The sequence below is a fragment of the Mytilus trossulus genome, chromosome 11 (assembly GCF_036588685.1).
Source record: "Mytilus trossulus isolate FHL-02 chromosome 11, PNRI_Mtr1.1.1.hap1, whole genome shotgun sequence".
NCBI lineage: Eukaryota > Metazoa > Mollusca > Bivalvia > Mytilida > Mytilidae > Mytilus > Mytilus trossulus.
The window spans coordinates 552606-570046 of record NC_086383.1 but is presented as its reverse complement, the minus strand read 5'-3'; the positions used below and the strand labels follow the sequence as shown (position 1 = coordinate 570046).

Below are 17441 nucleotides of genomic sequence, written 5' to 3'. Positions count from 1 at the left end.
ACTATAAAAATCAGTGGAAAAAAGTTTAACTCATCAGTTGGACAAAAATACAAGTGGACGTGGTCGGGTACTTGTACATCTCAACAACAAAAAGACACTAGGAACAGATCTGAGAGTACTCACAGTAATATGACAGTTAGTTCAAAGCCACTAACAACTAATAAAAAAATCATGCATCTAAGACTAAACTATCAATCCGTACGCATCAAACATCCAATGGATTTAGTGTAAAGACGTCTGAGAAATCATGACCTTGTGCAATGCCAAGATACAGGTATCGACAAATTGTAGATCCATGAATATGTATATGTATGTAATATACTAGTAATATTTATTTGCTTTTAATTTTTAAATTCACTGATAACAAAATCAATATCTATACCAATAAAACAATATTCAATGATCTTATTACAGTGTTGAATTGGTAACCTTTTAGAACAAGTTTATTTAAAGGAGCGATAAATTTACAAAGATCATTTCTAAATTTTCGGGCACGGTTAACACCATTTCCGTAAAATGAGAATGTGCTATCCCGTTTCAAATAAGTTTTCAACAGGTTCAACCAAAGTTTTTTTAAATCTAGATTTTTTTTTTAAATGTAGAATGATTGCCAATAATACAACTCTCTTACAGAAAACCAAAATGACGACATAGCAGTTATAAATGAAGATCACTGTACAAGTTACAGAAAATCTATCCCCCCATGTAGGTCACATGTACAAAATATATTCAATCGGTTTGGAAACTCTTATCTTTTACTTTTTTACATTTTTAATGGAATAAATTAAATCAACAAAATCGACCATAAAAGTACTTTTTTTTAAAATGCTGATCAATAAATGCAAACGATCGTTATAAAAAGGTTTCTTGTGAAGTTTTCGGCAAATATCCATCTCGCGCAAATTTCATCAGTTTAATCGCCTCAAATCGTGTGAAACCAAACTCCTCACGGAGAAACTTTTCATCCAAGTCTTTGATAAGAGATCCGTCAATGAGGGCGTCGGAAAGGGTTTCTTCGTGTTTCCCCAAGTTCAAAACATGTAAATACTGTCCTAATTCTTGAACTGACAAATTCTCGACGTCAGGAGGGCAATATGTGGTATTTACGATATTTATCCTCGGCGAAGTCTTATCCGTTATCTTCTTTGTTTCGAAGCAATCATTTGTACTTTCTAATATTGGTGTATTTTGATACTCCCTGTTTTTAAATGCTAAATCTGTCGAAGAGTTTGTTGCAACTGTTTGTAAATCACCAGAATTTGATTTAGTAATCACCGAATTTGATTTCTTTAAATTTTCATATTGAAGATGTGAGATTTCAGTATTGCCACAGTCCTCCAAAGACACTATTGTTCTGTTTGAAAAACTAAATTTATTAAAATTTTCATATGGAAGATTTGAGATTGCATCAATGTCATCGTTCTCCGAAGACACTATTGTTTTGTTTGAAATACTGATTTTATCGAAATTTTCATATGGAAGATTTGCAATTTCAGTTATTTCACTGTCTTCTGAAGACACTTTTGTGTTGTTAGATATATTATGCTCCGAGGATTTGATTTTATCAGCCGGAATTTCCTCATAGAGATGTTCGTCTTGAATGGAGGATTTAGTCGATACATACGTTGGGTCTTTTGTTTTATTTATTGTCATATCAGATTTATTGGTTCCAATAAAATCATATTCCATAGTAGATGTAGGTGCTGATGTAGAAAACGTGAGAAAATCTAAACAAAAAGATTATATTTTAATCAGAAAATCATGTTTTAATTCGATAGATATGATTCTTACGAAAATTTATAGATAAATACATAGGCGTTTAAAACTTTATTTTTGATTGCAAAGTGTTGTTTTATTTTTCGTTTTGATTTCGTCTTTCCCGCTTCAGGTTAAATATTTTGGACATGGTAGTTTTTGATGAAGTTGAGGTTCAATCAACTTGAAACGTTGTATACAAGTTTCCTATGATTTGATATGTGTAATTGTAATGTCAAATCAAGTAGAGTGTTGATTCAAATTGCACGGTCCACTGAACCAAGAAAACTCGTCTGTCCCCCTCAGATTGAAGGTTTTGGTCAAGGTATTTTTTGATGAAGTTGAAGTTCAATCAACTTTAAACTTAGTACACATGTTCCCTACAATAATGATCTATTCAATTTTAATGCCATTCATGTTAACCTTAACTTTAACATTCTATTGTCTTCATATGATTTTTTTCGACATTAAGTTATTGAAAACGAACCATTTCCGCCCATTTTGCCTTCAAATTTGATGTAGTTGTCTGCTGTATAAGTCATGGAATGTAAGATGGACACCCAGTAGTCTTGGTTACCATTTTCCAACCCTGTTATGGCAGTCAACGTTAAACCGCTCATGTGATATGGTATCGAAATAACATTACGATATAACTGTCCTGTAAAAGAGTTAACAGCATATAATAGTAGATATAGGAAGATGTGGTGTGAGTGCCAATGAGACAACTCTCCATCCAAATAACAATTTAAAAAGTAAACCATTATAGGGTAAAGTACGGCCTTCAACACGGAGCCTTGGTTCACACCGAACAGCAAGCTATAAAGGGCCCCAAAATTACTAGGTTAAAACCATTCAAACGGGAAAACCGACGGTCTAATCTATATGTTACAGGCATTTTCTGAATTTAGGCATTTTGTAAAATGACTGAATTTTTAGGCATTTTCTAAAATGCCTAAAGTTGACAGGCATTTTGTAAAATGCCTAAAAAACCCTAGTCATTTTGTAAAATGCCTGAAATTTTTAATGAAAATTACACAAAATGCCTGGTCTATTTCAGGCAAATTGTGTAAATATGCAATACATGAATTAGATGATAGAAATATATTGTAAAACTACAAAAAAGTATTGATTTAAATATATTTAAGATTATTCTTTATAAATCTAGCCTGCAGGTTAAGTTTTTATGTTTTACTAGTTTTAGTGTCTATAATTAGAAACTCCAACAACTTTGAGTAAGTACTCACTCTGTATTTCATTAATGATCTTCTTTTCATCATGGCAGAAGGTTATGATGTTCTAACACCAGAACAAAGATTTACAAACCAATTAATTGAAAATTCTGATTCTAATCAGAAAAGTATAATATGGAACAGAGAATAATATGAAACTATTTTGAACAAAATTAAGATTGGATTAAAAGGACATTCATCGGATTATTATCATATGCAAAGGAAGGTGCATGTATACTGTTGAGCTGTAATTTATTTTAAAGTTCTCATAACAAGCGTAAATAAGAAAAGCTATAGGCTCCTATGCTCTTGCAAAATATTGAAAATAAAAATATGATGCACTCATTTTAACAAATGGTCAAGTGAAAAAGTACATGATCACATATAAAAATTAAGTTGACAACTTGTAATAACGTTAATTATAAATAAGAAGATGTGGTATGATTTCCAATGAGACAACTCTCATTAAGTTACCTCACAGACCTCTTGAATATGAATGAAATATTTGCCACTGGATATTTAGCATGCACCAATTCATTGACAAAACATTGAGACTTTTTGGGTTTTTTTCTTTTTTTCTGCTACTTAATTGTTTTTTTAATCTAATTGTATAAGGAAACCGTTGAAAAATTACAAATTAACAAATTTATATACTTTGAAATTGCAGATTTGATGTGTTACACTGTGGTCATGTCGAAAAATTGATTAAAAAGCGACAGTCATTGACAGATCCTATCCTAAATTATGCATATGCAGAGGAAATATACAGCATTATAATGAGAGCACATTTGAACACTGGACATGGTGGAAGAGATAAAATGTTAAACGATGTCAACAAGAAGTACGCGAATGTGACAAGGCATGCTCTGAATTTGTTTAAAGAAATGTGCGAAGAATGTCAACTCAAAAAAAGGAAAATTGTCAGTAAAGGTCTAGTTGTTAAGCCATTGAGAAGTAAGGACTTTAACAGTAGAGCTCAGGTTGATCTAGTAGACATTCAGTCTATGATTTCAGATTTGTCATGCATTATCAAGATCATCTGACCAAGTTTGCTATATTGCGAGCACTTACATCAAAGCACGCATCAGAAGTCGCCTATCAGCTACTAGATATATTTTTACTTTTTGGTGCCCCACATATCCTGCAGTCGGATAACGGACGTGAATTTACGGCCAATATTATAAAAGAACTGAAAGACATGTGGGCAGATTGTACAATAGTTCATGGAAAACCTCGACATCCTCAGTCACAAGGAAGTGTTGAAAGAGGAAATGCAGATATCAAAGACATGCTGGTTATCTGGATGAGAGAGAACAACAGTAAAAAGTGGAATATAGGGTTGAAATTTGTTCAGTTTGAAAAAAACAACAGTCATCATTCTGGTAAAAACAGATCACCATACAAGGCAATGTTTGGCTGTGATGCTAAGATAGGACTATCATCATCATCACTACCTCAAGAGATTCTTGGTTCTTTGCAGACCGAGGTAGATCTGATTCAGCATTTTCAAAGCTCTGATAAGCCAGATGAAATAAGCAATGAAAGGCCAAATGAGTTAAGCTCTGATAATCTATACCAACATGACGAGGAAAGTCAGCTAAATGCACCATCAAATCAATCTAAAACTCAGGAAACAGAATTAGATGTTCATGTGTGTGCCGTGTGTGAAAATCTATGTTTTTCGAATATTCAGTGTTCTACTTGTGCACAGTACATACATGAGCTGTTTTCAAAGGGAAACATATCTGATACTATCACTTGTCACCTGTGTTCAAACAAAGAGGTCATCAGAAATGAGAGAAGGCATGCATCAGAATCAATGACAAAACAAGCTGTCAGGATGAGAAATCTATCAGAAAGAGTTTTAACAGAGGTGGATATTGGAGCAAATGTGTTGGTTGCAATTCCCCATGTTGATCGAGGGAAAGGAGACCCACGTAACCTTATGGCTGTTGTTACTGGAAAGGAAGAGCATGGTTATAATAGTTATCAAAGGTACCAGGATTATAATTTAATACGCCAGACGCGCGTTTCGTCTACATAAGACTCATCAGTGACGCTCAGATCAAAACAGTTAAAAAGCCAAACATATACAAAATTGAAGAGCATTGAGGACCAAAAAATACCAAAAAGTTGTGCCAAATACGGCTAAGGTAATCTACTCCTGGGCTAAGAAAATCCTTAGTTATAAACTTGGAATTAAAGATGGAATATTAACTTGGAATTAAAGATGGAATATTACGTGGACTTTACACCAGGAATCAGTTTGAACTATCTGACAGTAATTTTATATCTATTCATTGTGTAAATTATGATAATGACATATCCTTTAGAAAAGCTGTCAGTAAAGTTTCTTTGTGTGATGGTCAGGGTTACACAAAATGTGGCTGTAGTGCTAGTGGTAAGACTAGATGTAACACTAAACGTTGCCTTTGCAAAAAGTCAGGACAAATGTGTAACAGTCGCTGTCATCCAAACATTACATGCAGCAACAAATACTTGTCATCTTCAGTGTTTATGTAAAAGATTGATTTAATTACAATTATAAAACTTTTACTGTTTAAATTTCATGCAATATTTAATTATAGAATAAAATTATTTATTTGATATTTTTAGTCGTAAAATTTTGAATACATTCCATTCAGTTTTAGTCTTTTAGGCATTTTGTAAAATGCCTTACCATATTTTCAGGCATTTTGTAAAATGCCTAAAAAAAGTAGTCAATTTGTAAAATGCCTAAATCATCCAGGCATTTTAGAAAATGCCTAAAAATTTCAGTCATTTTACAAAATGCCTAAATTTAGAAAATGCCTGTAACAAATAGTCAATTTGTAAAATGCCTAAATCATCCAGGCATTTTAGAAAATGCCTAAAAACAAACAAAACGAGAAACGAGAAACACGTATATATTACATAAACAAACGACAACTACTGTACATCAGATTCCTGACTTAGGACAGGTGCAAACATTTGCAGCGGGATTAAACGTTTTAATGGATCCAAACCTTCTCCCTTTTTCTGAAACAATAGCATAACATCACAACAAAGAAAAACATACGATAAAATATCAATTGGCAGACTTAACTCAATCAAAAAACGTATGATTACACAATGAACGAATAAATTTGATCTGCGATATCTGAATACAAATGCACAGATGTACGTATGCATGTAAAACAGTGTATACAAATGTAGGTGTGTTCATTGTTTTGCTGTTACACCTTTGTCTCAATTCGCACACCAAAAAATGTTTAATATTGCATCTCTGTATGTAAGCTTGCATCCAGAAATGTCTTTTATTCTTGTTGTTTTTTTGTAAATCGTTTTGCACATACATCAGGTTGTTAGTTTCTTTTTACTTTAAAGAATTGACAACACTTATTTGTGTCAGTACTTTTGATACCTAAGTATGGGTTGTGTTTATAGTTAAAGAAGTTTTCTATAGCTGTAAAACAGTATATAATATCTGCGTCATGTCGTCTCTGGTCGGTTGATAGTTATCTCACTTGCCTTCATATCGCATCTCTATATTCTATATTATCATATGAAAAAATTAAATATAAAGGTCATGAAGAATATCTAAGATTTGTATTGGGTCGGTCAATATACTAAAATATGAACTGTTTCGTAATTTGAAAACAAAATGTAAGTTTAGGCTAGCATTGTTTGTCTCTTGTGTTGCCGTTCTGAACTTGCTTGAACAATGTGTTTGACCCTCATTATAAACCAGATATTGAAAAAGAGAGTGCCGAGGTTTTCGGGCTAGCGCATCGGACTATAAACACAAGGGTTCCTACTTCAATCCCCATTCCAGGGAGAACATTTTTGGGACTAACTTTTTTGCTCTCCCTTGACACTATTTGCATATACTATACTAAGTATGATCTTGAGATAACGATGATATACCGTCTGAAGGGGCGTTAAATGGCTGAACCTTGTTAAGAGAGAGCAATATTTCCTTTATGTAAGACACTTTTGAAAATTTCGAAAAAGAGCAGGTTAATGCCGCTACAAGGCAGCACTCACACCCGCAAAGGGGTTGTAATAACTTTTTTCCAATCCACCTTATATAAACTTCTTTAAACTAACAAGTAATGGTATTGCCCTCCATTCAGAGCCGTTTCTTATCATGTCTTTTAGATTGTATTTCATGAATCTGGTTGCCAGTGCCTTCTTCTAAACATGTTTGACTATTTTCTATTTAACAAACCTTCATTAACTGGGTTCCCATACATGAATTTCAGATCGCATTCCTGTGTCAATTTAAGTATAATGTCCCCGGTTAAACGCACTCTACGACCTTTTAGTGGTATTTCTGGTTCCTCTGTGGTGTCACACTTGACTTCGACTGGTAGTTTATGTTTGGCAATAACTTCATGTAGCAAAGCTGAACATTTCACTGAAATAAATAGTCACAAGATTAAAACAACCCAGTGGTCGCCTGATAACCTGATCGCGTCGAACATCTGTGAATACACACAGCTTGGCAAAACAAAAAACCTTAGGCAGCAACCGTTTGATTTTCTGGGGGGGGGGGGGGGGATGGACTATGGATTATTTTCTGGACAAACTTTTTTTTTTCGCCTACGGCGAAACACAATCTATTTTTTTTTTGCGACAAGTCGAAAACAATTTTTTTTTAAATTTTAGCAGTACATATAGTGGCACCTGAGGGTGAAACAAACACATTTTTTTTTTCTCAGAATTAAAAACAAATTATTTTTTTTCTCCAAAAACTGGAAACAAACTTTTTTATTCCAAAAAAATCCATAGGTCAAGGTTCGGTCTTCAACACGGAGCCTTTGCACACCGATCCCATGATGTTAAATTTGTCATTTCGGAGCCGTTTATAGCTATGGGTGTTATTCATTATTAAAGTCCGTATGGTACCCTATTTGTTTATTTCTGTGTCCTTTGGTCTCTTGTATTACACCACATCTTCTTTTTTATAAAAAAAAAATTAAGGGTTAATCATGATACCCATCAGAAATGTATATGGCATATGATATCCTCAGATGGACTAACACATTACCGTAATATATACTAGTATACAAAATGTAAACGTTTTCATTACCTGGATTATTTCTTTTGATGAGATACACCGGTATGTTACAATGTTGTGGGATACTGACTGAAATATCTCCATATCCAAAACATCTGTTGGAATCTCTCTTTACTATAGCCAATAGTCTGGTTTGTTTGTATACACCATGAATTCTTAGTACCTGTATGTATACAAAATTAATATAAATGAATGAAATGATGTCGATTAACAATGAGGGATACAGCAACACCTGCGATTGCCCTAAGTTTGTGTGTTTCTTTTTGGGTTCGTGATTCTTAGTTTTTTATGTTTTGTATGCTATTGCCTGTCTATTGGTCGTTTATTTAAAGCCATACCGTTGTCAGTGTCTCCTTTACTTTTCATCTTTTCAGAGGTCACTAGTAAAACACAAAGAACGGAATGCTTGTTTCGTTTTCGGAAGAAACAGTCATGACTGAAGTCTAATTTTAACATCTTTTAGAAACATCAAAATCCATTTTCTAGTTGTACCAATTTAAACCAACCAGTGTACGCGTACTTTACAATTTACTGACAACACATTTACACCACCATAACAATTAACTTGTGTAAGTGTCGAGATATTCAAATAAGAGAATACCTCGTTGGTTAAGTAAGGTAGTTTGGTCTCTATGGTTGCTTTATATTTACAATGTATATGTTTACTTTTTTCTCAGCTGAGTATGTGATATTGAGGCGTAATACATGTAGTGGGTACGTGGCAGTAAGAATAATAACTTCCGGTAGAAGGAAGTTTTCATGCGCACTATTTTTTTTGTTTGTTAAAATCCTGTTCACCGTGTAAGGATTGAACCTATACTAGGGTTTATATTTACATTTAACCTTACGTTATATATATAGCGTGTAGTAAAATTGAGAATGGAAATGGGGAATGTGTACTTTGGTCTCTTGTATCACACCACATCTTCTTTTTTTATAAATAGATTTAAGGGTTAATCATGATAAAATTGAGAATAGAAATGGGGAATGTGTCAAAGAGACAACAACCCGACCAAATAAAAACAACAACAGCAGAAGGTCACCAACAGGTCTTCAATGTAGCGAGAAATTCCCGCACCCGGAGGCGTCCTTCAGCTGGTGTTTGTCATTGAATGTATAGACTATACATGAAACAGACACCAATATATCGGTTAAACAAATAAGACAGTAACCTTTCTCTGCATCTCACTGTTTAATTTATCATTTGGGTTATTGTCTTTGTAATTTTCTTTTTTCGTGGTACTGTTCATTGTTGTTATTTTCTCTTTTCGTGGTACTGTTCATTGTTGTTATTTTCTTTTTTCGTGGTACTGTTCATTGTTGTTATTTTCTTTTTTCGTGGTACTGTTCATTGTTGTTATTTTCTTTTTTCGTGGTACATGTACTGTTCATTGTTGTTATTTTCTTTTTTCGTGGTACTGTTCATTGTTGTTATTTTCTCTTTTCGTGGTACTGTTCATTGTTGTTATTTTCTTTTTTCGTGGTACTGTTCATTGTTGTTATTTTCTTTTTTCGTGGTACTGTTCATTGTTGTTATTTTAATGTTAGTTGTCATTCTTCTAGGTAGTGTTCATTGTTGTTATTTTAATGTTAGTTGTCATTCTTCTTGGTACTGATCATTGTTTTTATTTTAATGTTAGTTGTCATTCTTCTAGGTAGTGTTCATTGTTGTTATTTTAATGTTAGTTGTCATTCTTCTTGGTACTGATCATTGTTGTTATTTTAATGTTAGTTGTCATTCTTCGTGGTAGTGTTTATTGTTGTTATTTTAATGTTAGTTGTCATTCTTCTTTTGTTCATTCAATTATTTTTTTATAAACACCTGGGACATATTTCATAAAAACATGTCAGTACAACTTTTAATTCTTATTTGTCTTCATCTTCTGTGAACAGACCCCCGTGGTTTTTTTTTACCAGAGACCAAATAGCAAATAAATTAACAAATATAGGTCAACGTATTGCCTTCAACAATAAACAAAGCTACAAAACGTTTAAAAGTTCCCGAAAAAACGAATGGATATGAAGGCAGGTCAGTAATAAGTCAAAAACCCTTACTGTGAAAAATAAGGGCATACACTACATGCAATCACTGGGACCTATTCCCTGCATCCACACAACAAAAGTAACGAGTTCCTGTATCATTTGATTTCATTACAACTCTTAATTTGTGAATAATTATATACATATACATGTATATATATATAGAGAGAGAGAGATTGCGCGCGAATTCATACCTGTCCTGTATCCAAGGTGTCGTTTCTAGTTTCTCCTTGGTAACCATGTTGTAGACAAAATTCATTTTTGTAGACAAAATTCGATTTTGTCATGACAAAATTCATTTTTGTAGTCAATTTTGTCAAAAAGGTATGCAAATATAAGCTTATTTGCATACAAAATTGACTTTTGTTACCTGATATGGAAAGTAAAACACTAAAGTCAATTGTGTGAGACAAAATTCATTTTTGTCACGACAAAATTCATTTTTGTGACGACAAAATTGACAAAATTGAATGTTGTCTCAATTTTGGGCGACAAAATTTAATTTTGTCAATTTTGTATCACAAAACTCAATTTTGTATGCAAATTAGTTCACAGAATCCAAACGACTTGTGTCGCCCAATTTTCAAATTAGGTAACAAAAGTCACTTTTGTCTGTACAAAATTGAATTTTTAGTACAAAACCACAAGAGTCCCATTCGGTGCCCCGTACTGAGGACATACAGTATATATTAATGTTCAGTTGCAAATAATGGGAAACGGTATAATCATCTACGATACAACACAAAAAATAAGTGAGGTTTTTAAATATCCTTTGTATTTCATGTACATGTGTTTTTTATGTTGTCTGTGGTTCAGGGGGAGGGGACGTATTCGCAGTCAGGTTGTCTCTGGTGTGGGTTTTTTTCGGTTACGATGCTCTGAATTTGAAAGTCGACTTCAAACCGTATCTCAAGTTAAAATGTTTTTTTTGAAAAAGCAATTTTCATAGCGAGGTCGTCTTATCTTCCCATGCACCCTCTTTTCCTTCTTTAGATACGGATGTGATTTTATTTGATTGTCTCAATGGTATATACGATCAACCTATCATCTTCATTATACACATTGACGTTTAACAACCAACAATAAAAAATCAACCCCTTATTATATGCATGTGTTAATAAACTCTAAAAATATGCAAAGTAAAAGACGTGGCTTTAGCACACATAAAGACGTGGCTATATTAACTATAACAGGTAACCGCAAGGCCTTAAGCGAAATGAAAAAAAAATATTAAGATGATGAAAGTGCATTCCCACTGGGGGACACAAAACACAAACAACATCGACCTTTGTTTAGAATTTATTGCATGCCTATATTATTTAAAAGACATAGACAACAGGAAATATTAAATGACATATTATTGAGACCTCTTGTCACGTTGTGGTCGAATATTATGTTTGTATATGTTTATACCTCCGTTTATGGGACGCATTTAAGTGTAACCTGTTGACCGTCCGTCTGTCCGTCGTCAACGTGTCGCACAATAACTCGTAAACTCTTTTACATGTACCAATTTGCATGAAACTTTAGAGGATTTGTTTTAGATCTATTGACCAGAGCTCCCTGTAGATTTTTATAAATTTTCAGATTTTTACGTTTCCAAATCATGGGGTTTTATTCATTTTATAGGGAAATTGTGCAGTTTTTGGCCAATAACTCAAAAATAATGCTTTTAGCAAAACTTTGGTGATTTTTTTTCTCTATTAGCGGAAGCTTCCTTTCAATTTTTATGAATTCTAAATTTAACGTTTCCGTGCTATGGTATTTTATTCCTAAAAAGGGGGCATTTTCAAGTTATCGGACAAAAAAGCATAACTAATTGAGCAGTTTTCATGAAACTTTGATGACTATTTTTATAACTAATGAAACAACATATAAATATCTGTTACGACATTGAAGTGTTATGGAACTTTACTTTTTAATGAAAAAAAAGCGGCGGGCATATCATGCATGCGCTCATGGCCTAGTACTTTATTTATTTTGTTATACTGTAAACACTTTTGCTCACACATCATTTTGTAGACAATCTTAAATAGAGTCTGTTAAATCTATTCCTAACTTTGATGAATTTGTAAGATTGAAGGCTTAAGCTATCTATTGTAAAGACACAAATCTATTTTAGAAGATTACACGATTGAAATAAATTGAAGTAAACTATTACAAAGATTCAATAAATGCTTGATGATTGATTTCTGATTGTTGGATGCTTAACGTCCAGTAGCAAATATGTCATGCATTTTCAGGACATGAACAAAATAACAATAAATTTAATAGGTTATAAAGACCCTCCGGGATATTGGACGGAGAAATTTTGTCTGCCACGGGTATATTGGATAGGACATAACTTTAACCTTGCAAGGGCCCACCTACGGACCCCTCATACGGTTGTTACAAGAAGAAAAAAACCTTGAAAGAAAACGAGGTCCTACGTCAAGACTTGAGCTAACACATAAGAGAAGTAACTTAATGGTTTGGATAAAAAAAAACTAAAAAGAGACCAGACATTGTTATAAATACTACGACTTTTTTTTATTGTTAAGCTTATCGCCCCGCTGGGTAAATAATCACGTTTTAATTGGTTTAAATCCGTCACTTGGTGACCCGCTATAGATACGTAGGGGGTAAGAAAGTTTCATAGGGTGTTCATGACGTCACAACTACTGTGTATGGTGATATCATGTATTAATGTTTTTTGTTTCATCGTTTATTTTCCAACAAAATCCAAACAGAAAAGTACAGCGAACGATAAATTACTGTGGATTTTACTACCCCTCTTTGGATCCATAGGGGGTCAGAAGCGAATCATTTAACTTATATTGGATGGCAAATTGTAGACTTTTAATTTATAGACAATAACAAAGTAAAAGTTGAGTGCATCATTAATTTTTTAACTGAATTATTTTTGTTTCATAATAAACACTTTTTATTCCTCGTGGTCTCTTAAAGAATGTTCAATGAATATTTAATGAAACACTTTTGTTATCATAAGACCTTTAAAGCATTATTTATCACATATGTTGTTTTAAAGTAAAGATGTTCGTTACGTAAATAGACCACTTTCGAGTACATCCGTCACCGGAAAAAACTTGTCAATTATACGCACCTTTATGACGTCATTTACCATATAGAGGGGGTCGCCTGTATCCCTGCACTATTTACGTTCATCAAGCGTCTAAGTGATCGTCATTGTGTAGGATAAACTAGAAATAATGGTTGTTCTGTAGGAACTTAATGACAATTCCTTAATGACAGCAGTGCTGGTTGTCAATTTTGAAAATTCAATTTGCCGAATAATTCGTACAATATAGAATTATAGTTTTCTTACCACTCGCTTAACATTGGAACGGAAGTGACGACGCCCCTAAACGCAGAAATGACAATGATAAAGGTGCGTATAATTGACGAGTTTTTTTCTGGTGACGGATGAACTCGAAAGTGGTCTATTGGGAGAGAGACTCGAGAACTGTAAAATGCAAATTACTAAGTATTAACGGAAAATCTATACGTCTTCAATATTATCAACTTGAAATCTTTTTTTTCTAATTCTAACATTTGCAAGTACTGCTATGTCTTAAATTAAGCTTAATTTTGGAACACGTCTTCTGATTGGTCATTTTTTGTTTAGCTCAGACACATATTTTTGTTTATGTGACCGTGAATCCATAAACGTTTTTTTCATAATTTACTCCTTAAAAATGGTGTTTATAATTAAATTATAATGAAATGACAGTATTTTCCCCCTGTCTAATCGAAATTACTATAACAAAAAAGAGGTCCACAATTTTAAATATCACGCTACGCGTGTTATTCAGGGTTTAACACATTTTTATAATGTTATTTCTTCATAATAAATACAATGATTAAAATGAATTGAACATCGCAATTTATTAATTGTATTTACTGATCATGCAATTAACTCTTAACGACTCGTTAATAGTTATCAAAGGTACCAGGATTATAATTTAGTACGCCAGACGCGCGTTTCTAAAGCTTAAACTTAATCAAATGATTAGTTTAATCACAAGTTGAACAACAGACCCCTGGTCATTGGCGTCAGTCGTTCTTTGTTCTGTAACTTTAAGTCAATTTGAATAAAACTTTTCCACAATCTTTCTTGGATATCTAGTATAGAAAATGTGTCCAGTGATACGGCTTCCTGTTCAAGATGACCACCTATTAACTTAAAATAGAACACAGGGTACAATGCGAGGATTGTCGTCTAATTTGCAAATAGTGATACGGTGATACGAATAGTAATCTGATTAAAGCCAAATTTACAAATATAAAGATCTACCTATTATTCGTTTGAACGTAAATTTGCTGACGACGCATGGTAGGAGTTGATGACCTTTAATGAAATTGGTAGACGATCAAAAAGACCTTATCTAAGATGGCAGTAGCTACACGGAGGAGATCGTCAGTTGAACATTTAAATCCGGAAAATAAAAAAGCCAATTTTTTTTTATGTTCTGAAAACGATAGAATCTATATGATCAAAAGGACCTTAAATAACTAGCCGAACAAAATAGAGGGGTGTGGTAGCTGAAACCTTATTTCGTTATCCTTAAAATAATTATTTTCTCAATCTTATCATAACTTTTTTGCTCAATAAAAATTGAATAAGTCAAAAAGACACAAGGGGTATTGCCTGTAAAACAAGTTTAACCATCGTGTATGATTTGAGTTAACCATACATTGATTATTATTTATACATATTTACAATACTAAATCAAAGTCAGAAAAAATAGTTCACGCATCAATGTAAATATAACGGAATTTGAAGAGACTGTCATCAACATGAGAGGGTTAGCGCTATAAAACCAGGGTTAATTCACAATTTTCTACATGCCTCTACCAAGTCAGAAATATGACGGTTCTTGTCCATTCGTTTATTATGTGTTTTGTTATTTGATTTTGCCATGTGATTATGGACTTTCCGATTAGATTTCCTCTCAGTTCAGTATTTTTGTGATTTTTGCAATTTTTATTTATGTTTTGTATGAGGATGAGAAACCTCGCCCTTCGCTAGTTTTGTACAGAATATCAAACAGTGTATATTTTCATACATTAACCATATATTGTTTTTATACTGCAATATAAATGTAAAGATTGTTAACTTATTGCAGTATAAATATGTATATTTATATACGCATATAAGTTGGACAAAAATCATTTGTCTATGAAAAAAGACTAACATAAAACGTTACATATTTAACGATATATATGTGTTCATTTTTATATCATTTGTTTTATCTCTGATAAAATTCAAAACTGTTTTTAAAGACTTTTGGTTTTTCTCCAAATGAAGTAAGAAGTAAAACCCTGGAGGCTAATAGCCCTTCATTCTATGACAGTTTTAAGGGCGTCTGTTGAGTAATAACACTTTTCTCATTTATAGCATCTATTACTATTCAGGGGATACCACAATTTGAAATCCAGTGGATGTTACACTGCCATCTGAAGTAAACTCTATATATACATAATTATCGTGAGAATAAACAAATCCAGAATAAAGGGTTCCAGTCCAGCTTGCCAACTCAGTTATCTTATCTGGACGGTGATATACCTAAAATAAATATGAAAATAAGTTACCTCTATTTTGTTATGTATCCCTTTCGATAGGACCATTTTACTTAATGTTGATTTTATTCCAGACCTAGAGACCCAATCATATAAGACCTTGAGACATAAGTACTTCAGAAAATTTTAAAAACATAGCTTTCAGGCAACGTGGCATGACGGGCACGGACAACATGTTTTGGCCGCCTCAGAATCTACAGGAGTATGGGTAATGTTATTGTTCGTACCCTAAAGTGAAAATAACGTCACGTCATAGGTTGCATTTCCATTGTTTATGTGGTTTTTATAGTCCAGTCAAACTAAGATTTACCCTCAAACTTATTGCAACAGAAAATATTTTAGTTCTAATCTATAGCATTATGTCTTTTATATACAAAGAAAAAAGTCCCATAAAATCTCTAGGAAAACTCAAAATCAACATTTTTAATTTCCTATGGAAATTAACATTGGAAGGGGAGATAACTCTTGCAAAAATGAGTCTTTTGGTCTCTTTTTGGCTGTTTTTTCTTGAAATTAATGTAAATGTTTGCACCTGTCCTAAGTCAGGAATCTGATGTACAGTAGTTGTCGTTTGTTTATGTAATATATACGTGTTTCTCGTTTCTCGTTTTGTTAATATAGATTAGACCGTTGGTTTTCCCGTTTGAATGGTTTTACACTAGTAATTTTGGGGCCCTTTATAGCTTGTTGTTCGGTGTGAGCCAAGGCTCCGTGTTGAAGGCCGTACTTTAACCTATAATGGTTTAATTTTTAAATTGTTATTTGGATGGAGAGTTGTCTCATTGGCACTCACACTACATCTTCCTATATCTATATAAAGTATGATACTAGTACTTTGATGGGGTTATAAGTTTGTATTTGACTAAATTATACAATGTTCAGCTCATGAAATGTACAAAACCTAGGTGTTATGGGTAGTTTAATTTTTTTCGTGCATTTTTCATTAAAGAAATTGCAAATTTGAAGCTTTGTAACCATTTTGAAAAAATAATGTGAAAATTTGGTATTGTTTATATTTGTATATCATATTTTTTCAGCAACTTACTTATCTAAAGAAACTTTAAACCACAAAAAGTAGAATACATGCTTAATAATTTGGATTAAATTTTAAATTCTTTACCTTGACATGTTAAAAAATTAAATAAATGGTCAATTACGAAATCTAGATTATAGCTTGATAAAATATATGAAAACACCTTTAGAGATGTTTGTTATACTCTAAAGACCGCTAAAGAATCAATACATTCTGATGAATAGAAGTGGTAAAGTTATTATTTTGTATCACTTTTTATTGATATTTCTGCCTTTTTTGCAAGAGTTATCTCCCTTTTCAATGCAAATCTCCATAGGAATTTTAAATGCTGATTTTTTTTAGTCTTCCTCTAGTTAGATTTTATGGGACTTTTTTCTGTGTATATTTGGGGTATAATGCTAAAGATTAAAAAATTAAAATATTCTGTTGCAATTACTTTCAGGTTCGGGTCAAATTTATGCTACATGGACTGGACTATTAACAAATTACGACGTTTTGGTGTACACTTTTGAAAATATTATCCAAAATGCATTAGATTCTGAAACGGTGAATAGTGTGTAATCATGCAACTCCTAAGGTTTCGACCAAGATTAATCAGGAAATCTGTAATGTTCCAATACATGAAAGACCTAGTAGACACATTGTTTGTTTGTACACCTTTGACATATCTTGCAGACAATAAACATAAGCATATATCAGAATACTTCCAATCAAAATGTTCCTCCAAGTTACGAATGCTAAT

At 32.8% G+C, this 17441-nt stretch overlaps 1 protein-coding gene across 1 annotated transcript; it reads right to left on the bottom strand.

The window, feature by feature from the left end:
- Positions 1–341: 341 nt before the first annotated feature.
- Positions 342–10324, bottom strand: LOC134690607 (uncharacterized). The gene is made up of 5 exons (XM_063550573.1): positions 10281–10324; positions 8059–8209; positions 7195–7383; positions 2243–2413; positions 342–1727 (listed from the first exon to the last, which is right to left on the bottom strand). Exons 3-5 carry the CDS (start codon positions 7217–7219, stop codon positions 853–855), a joined length of 1071 nt encoding a protein of 356 aa, XP_063406643.1. The 5' UTR covers positions 7220–7383; positions 8059–8209; positions 10281–10324; the 3' UTR covers positions 342–852.
- Positions 10325–17441: the final 7117 nt, after the last annotated feature.

Bases quoted from the DNA above. Each gene is read 5' to 3' on its own strand.
- LOC134690607 (XM_063550573.1), bottom strand. From the start codon at position 7,219: ATGTATGGGAACCCAGTTAATGAAG. The intron at 2,414-7,194 runs GTTTGTTAAATA...ACTCTTTTACAG, and splicing joins TGGGAACCCAGTTAATGAAG to GACAGTTATATCGTAATGTT. The intron at 1,728-2,242 runs GTTCGTTTTCAA...CTTTTTGTTTAG, and splicing joins AGGCAAAATGGGCGGAAATG to ATTTTCTCACGTTTTCTACA.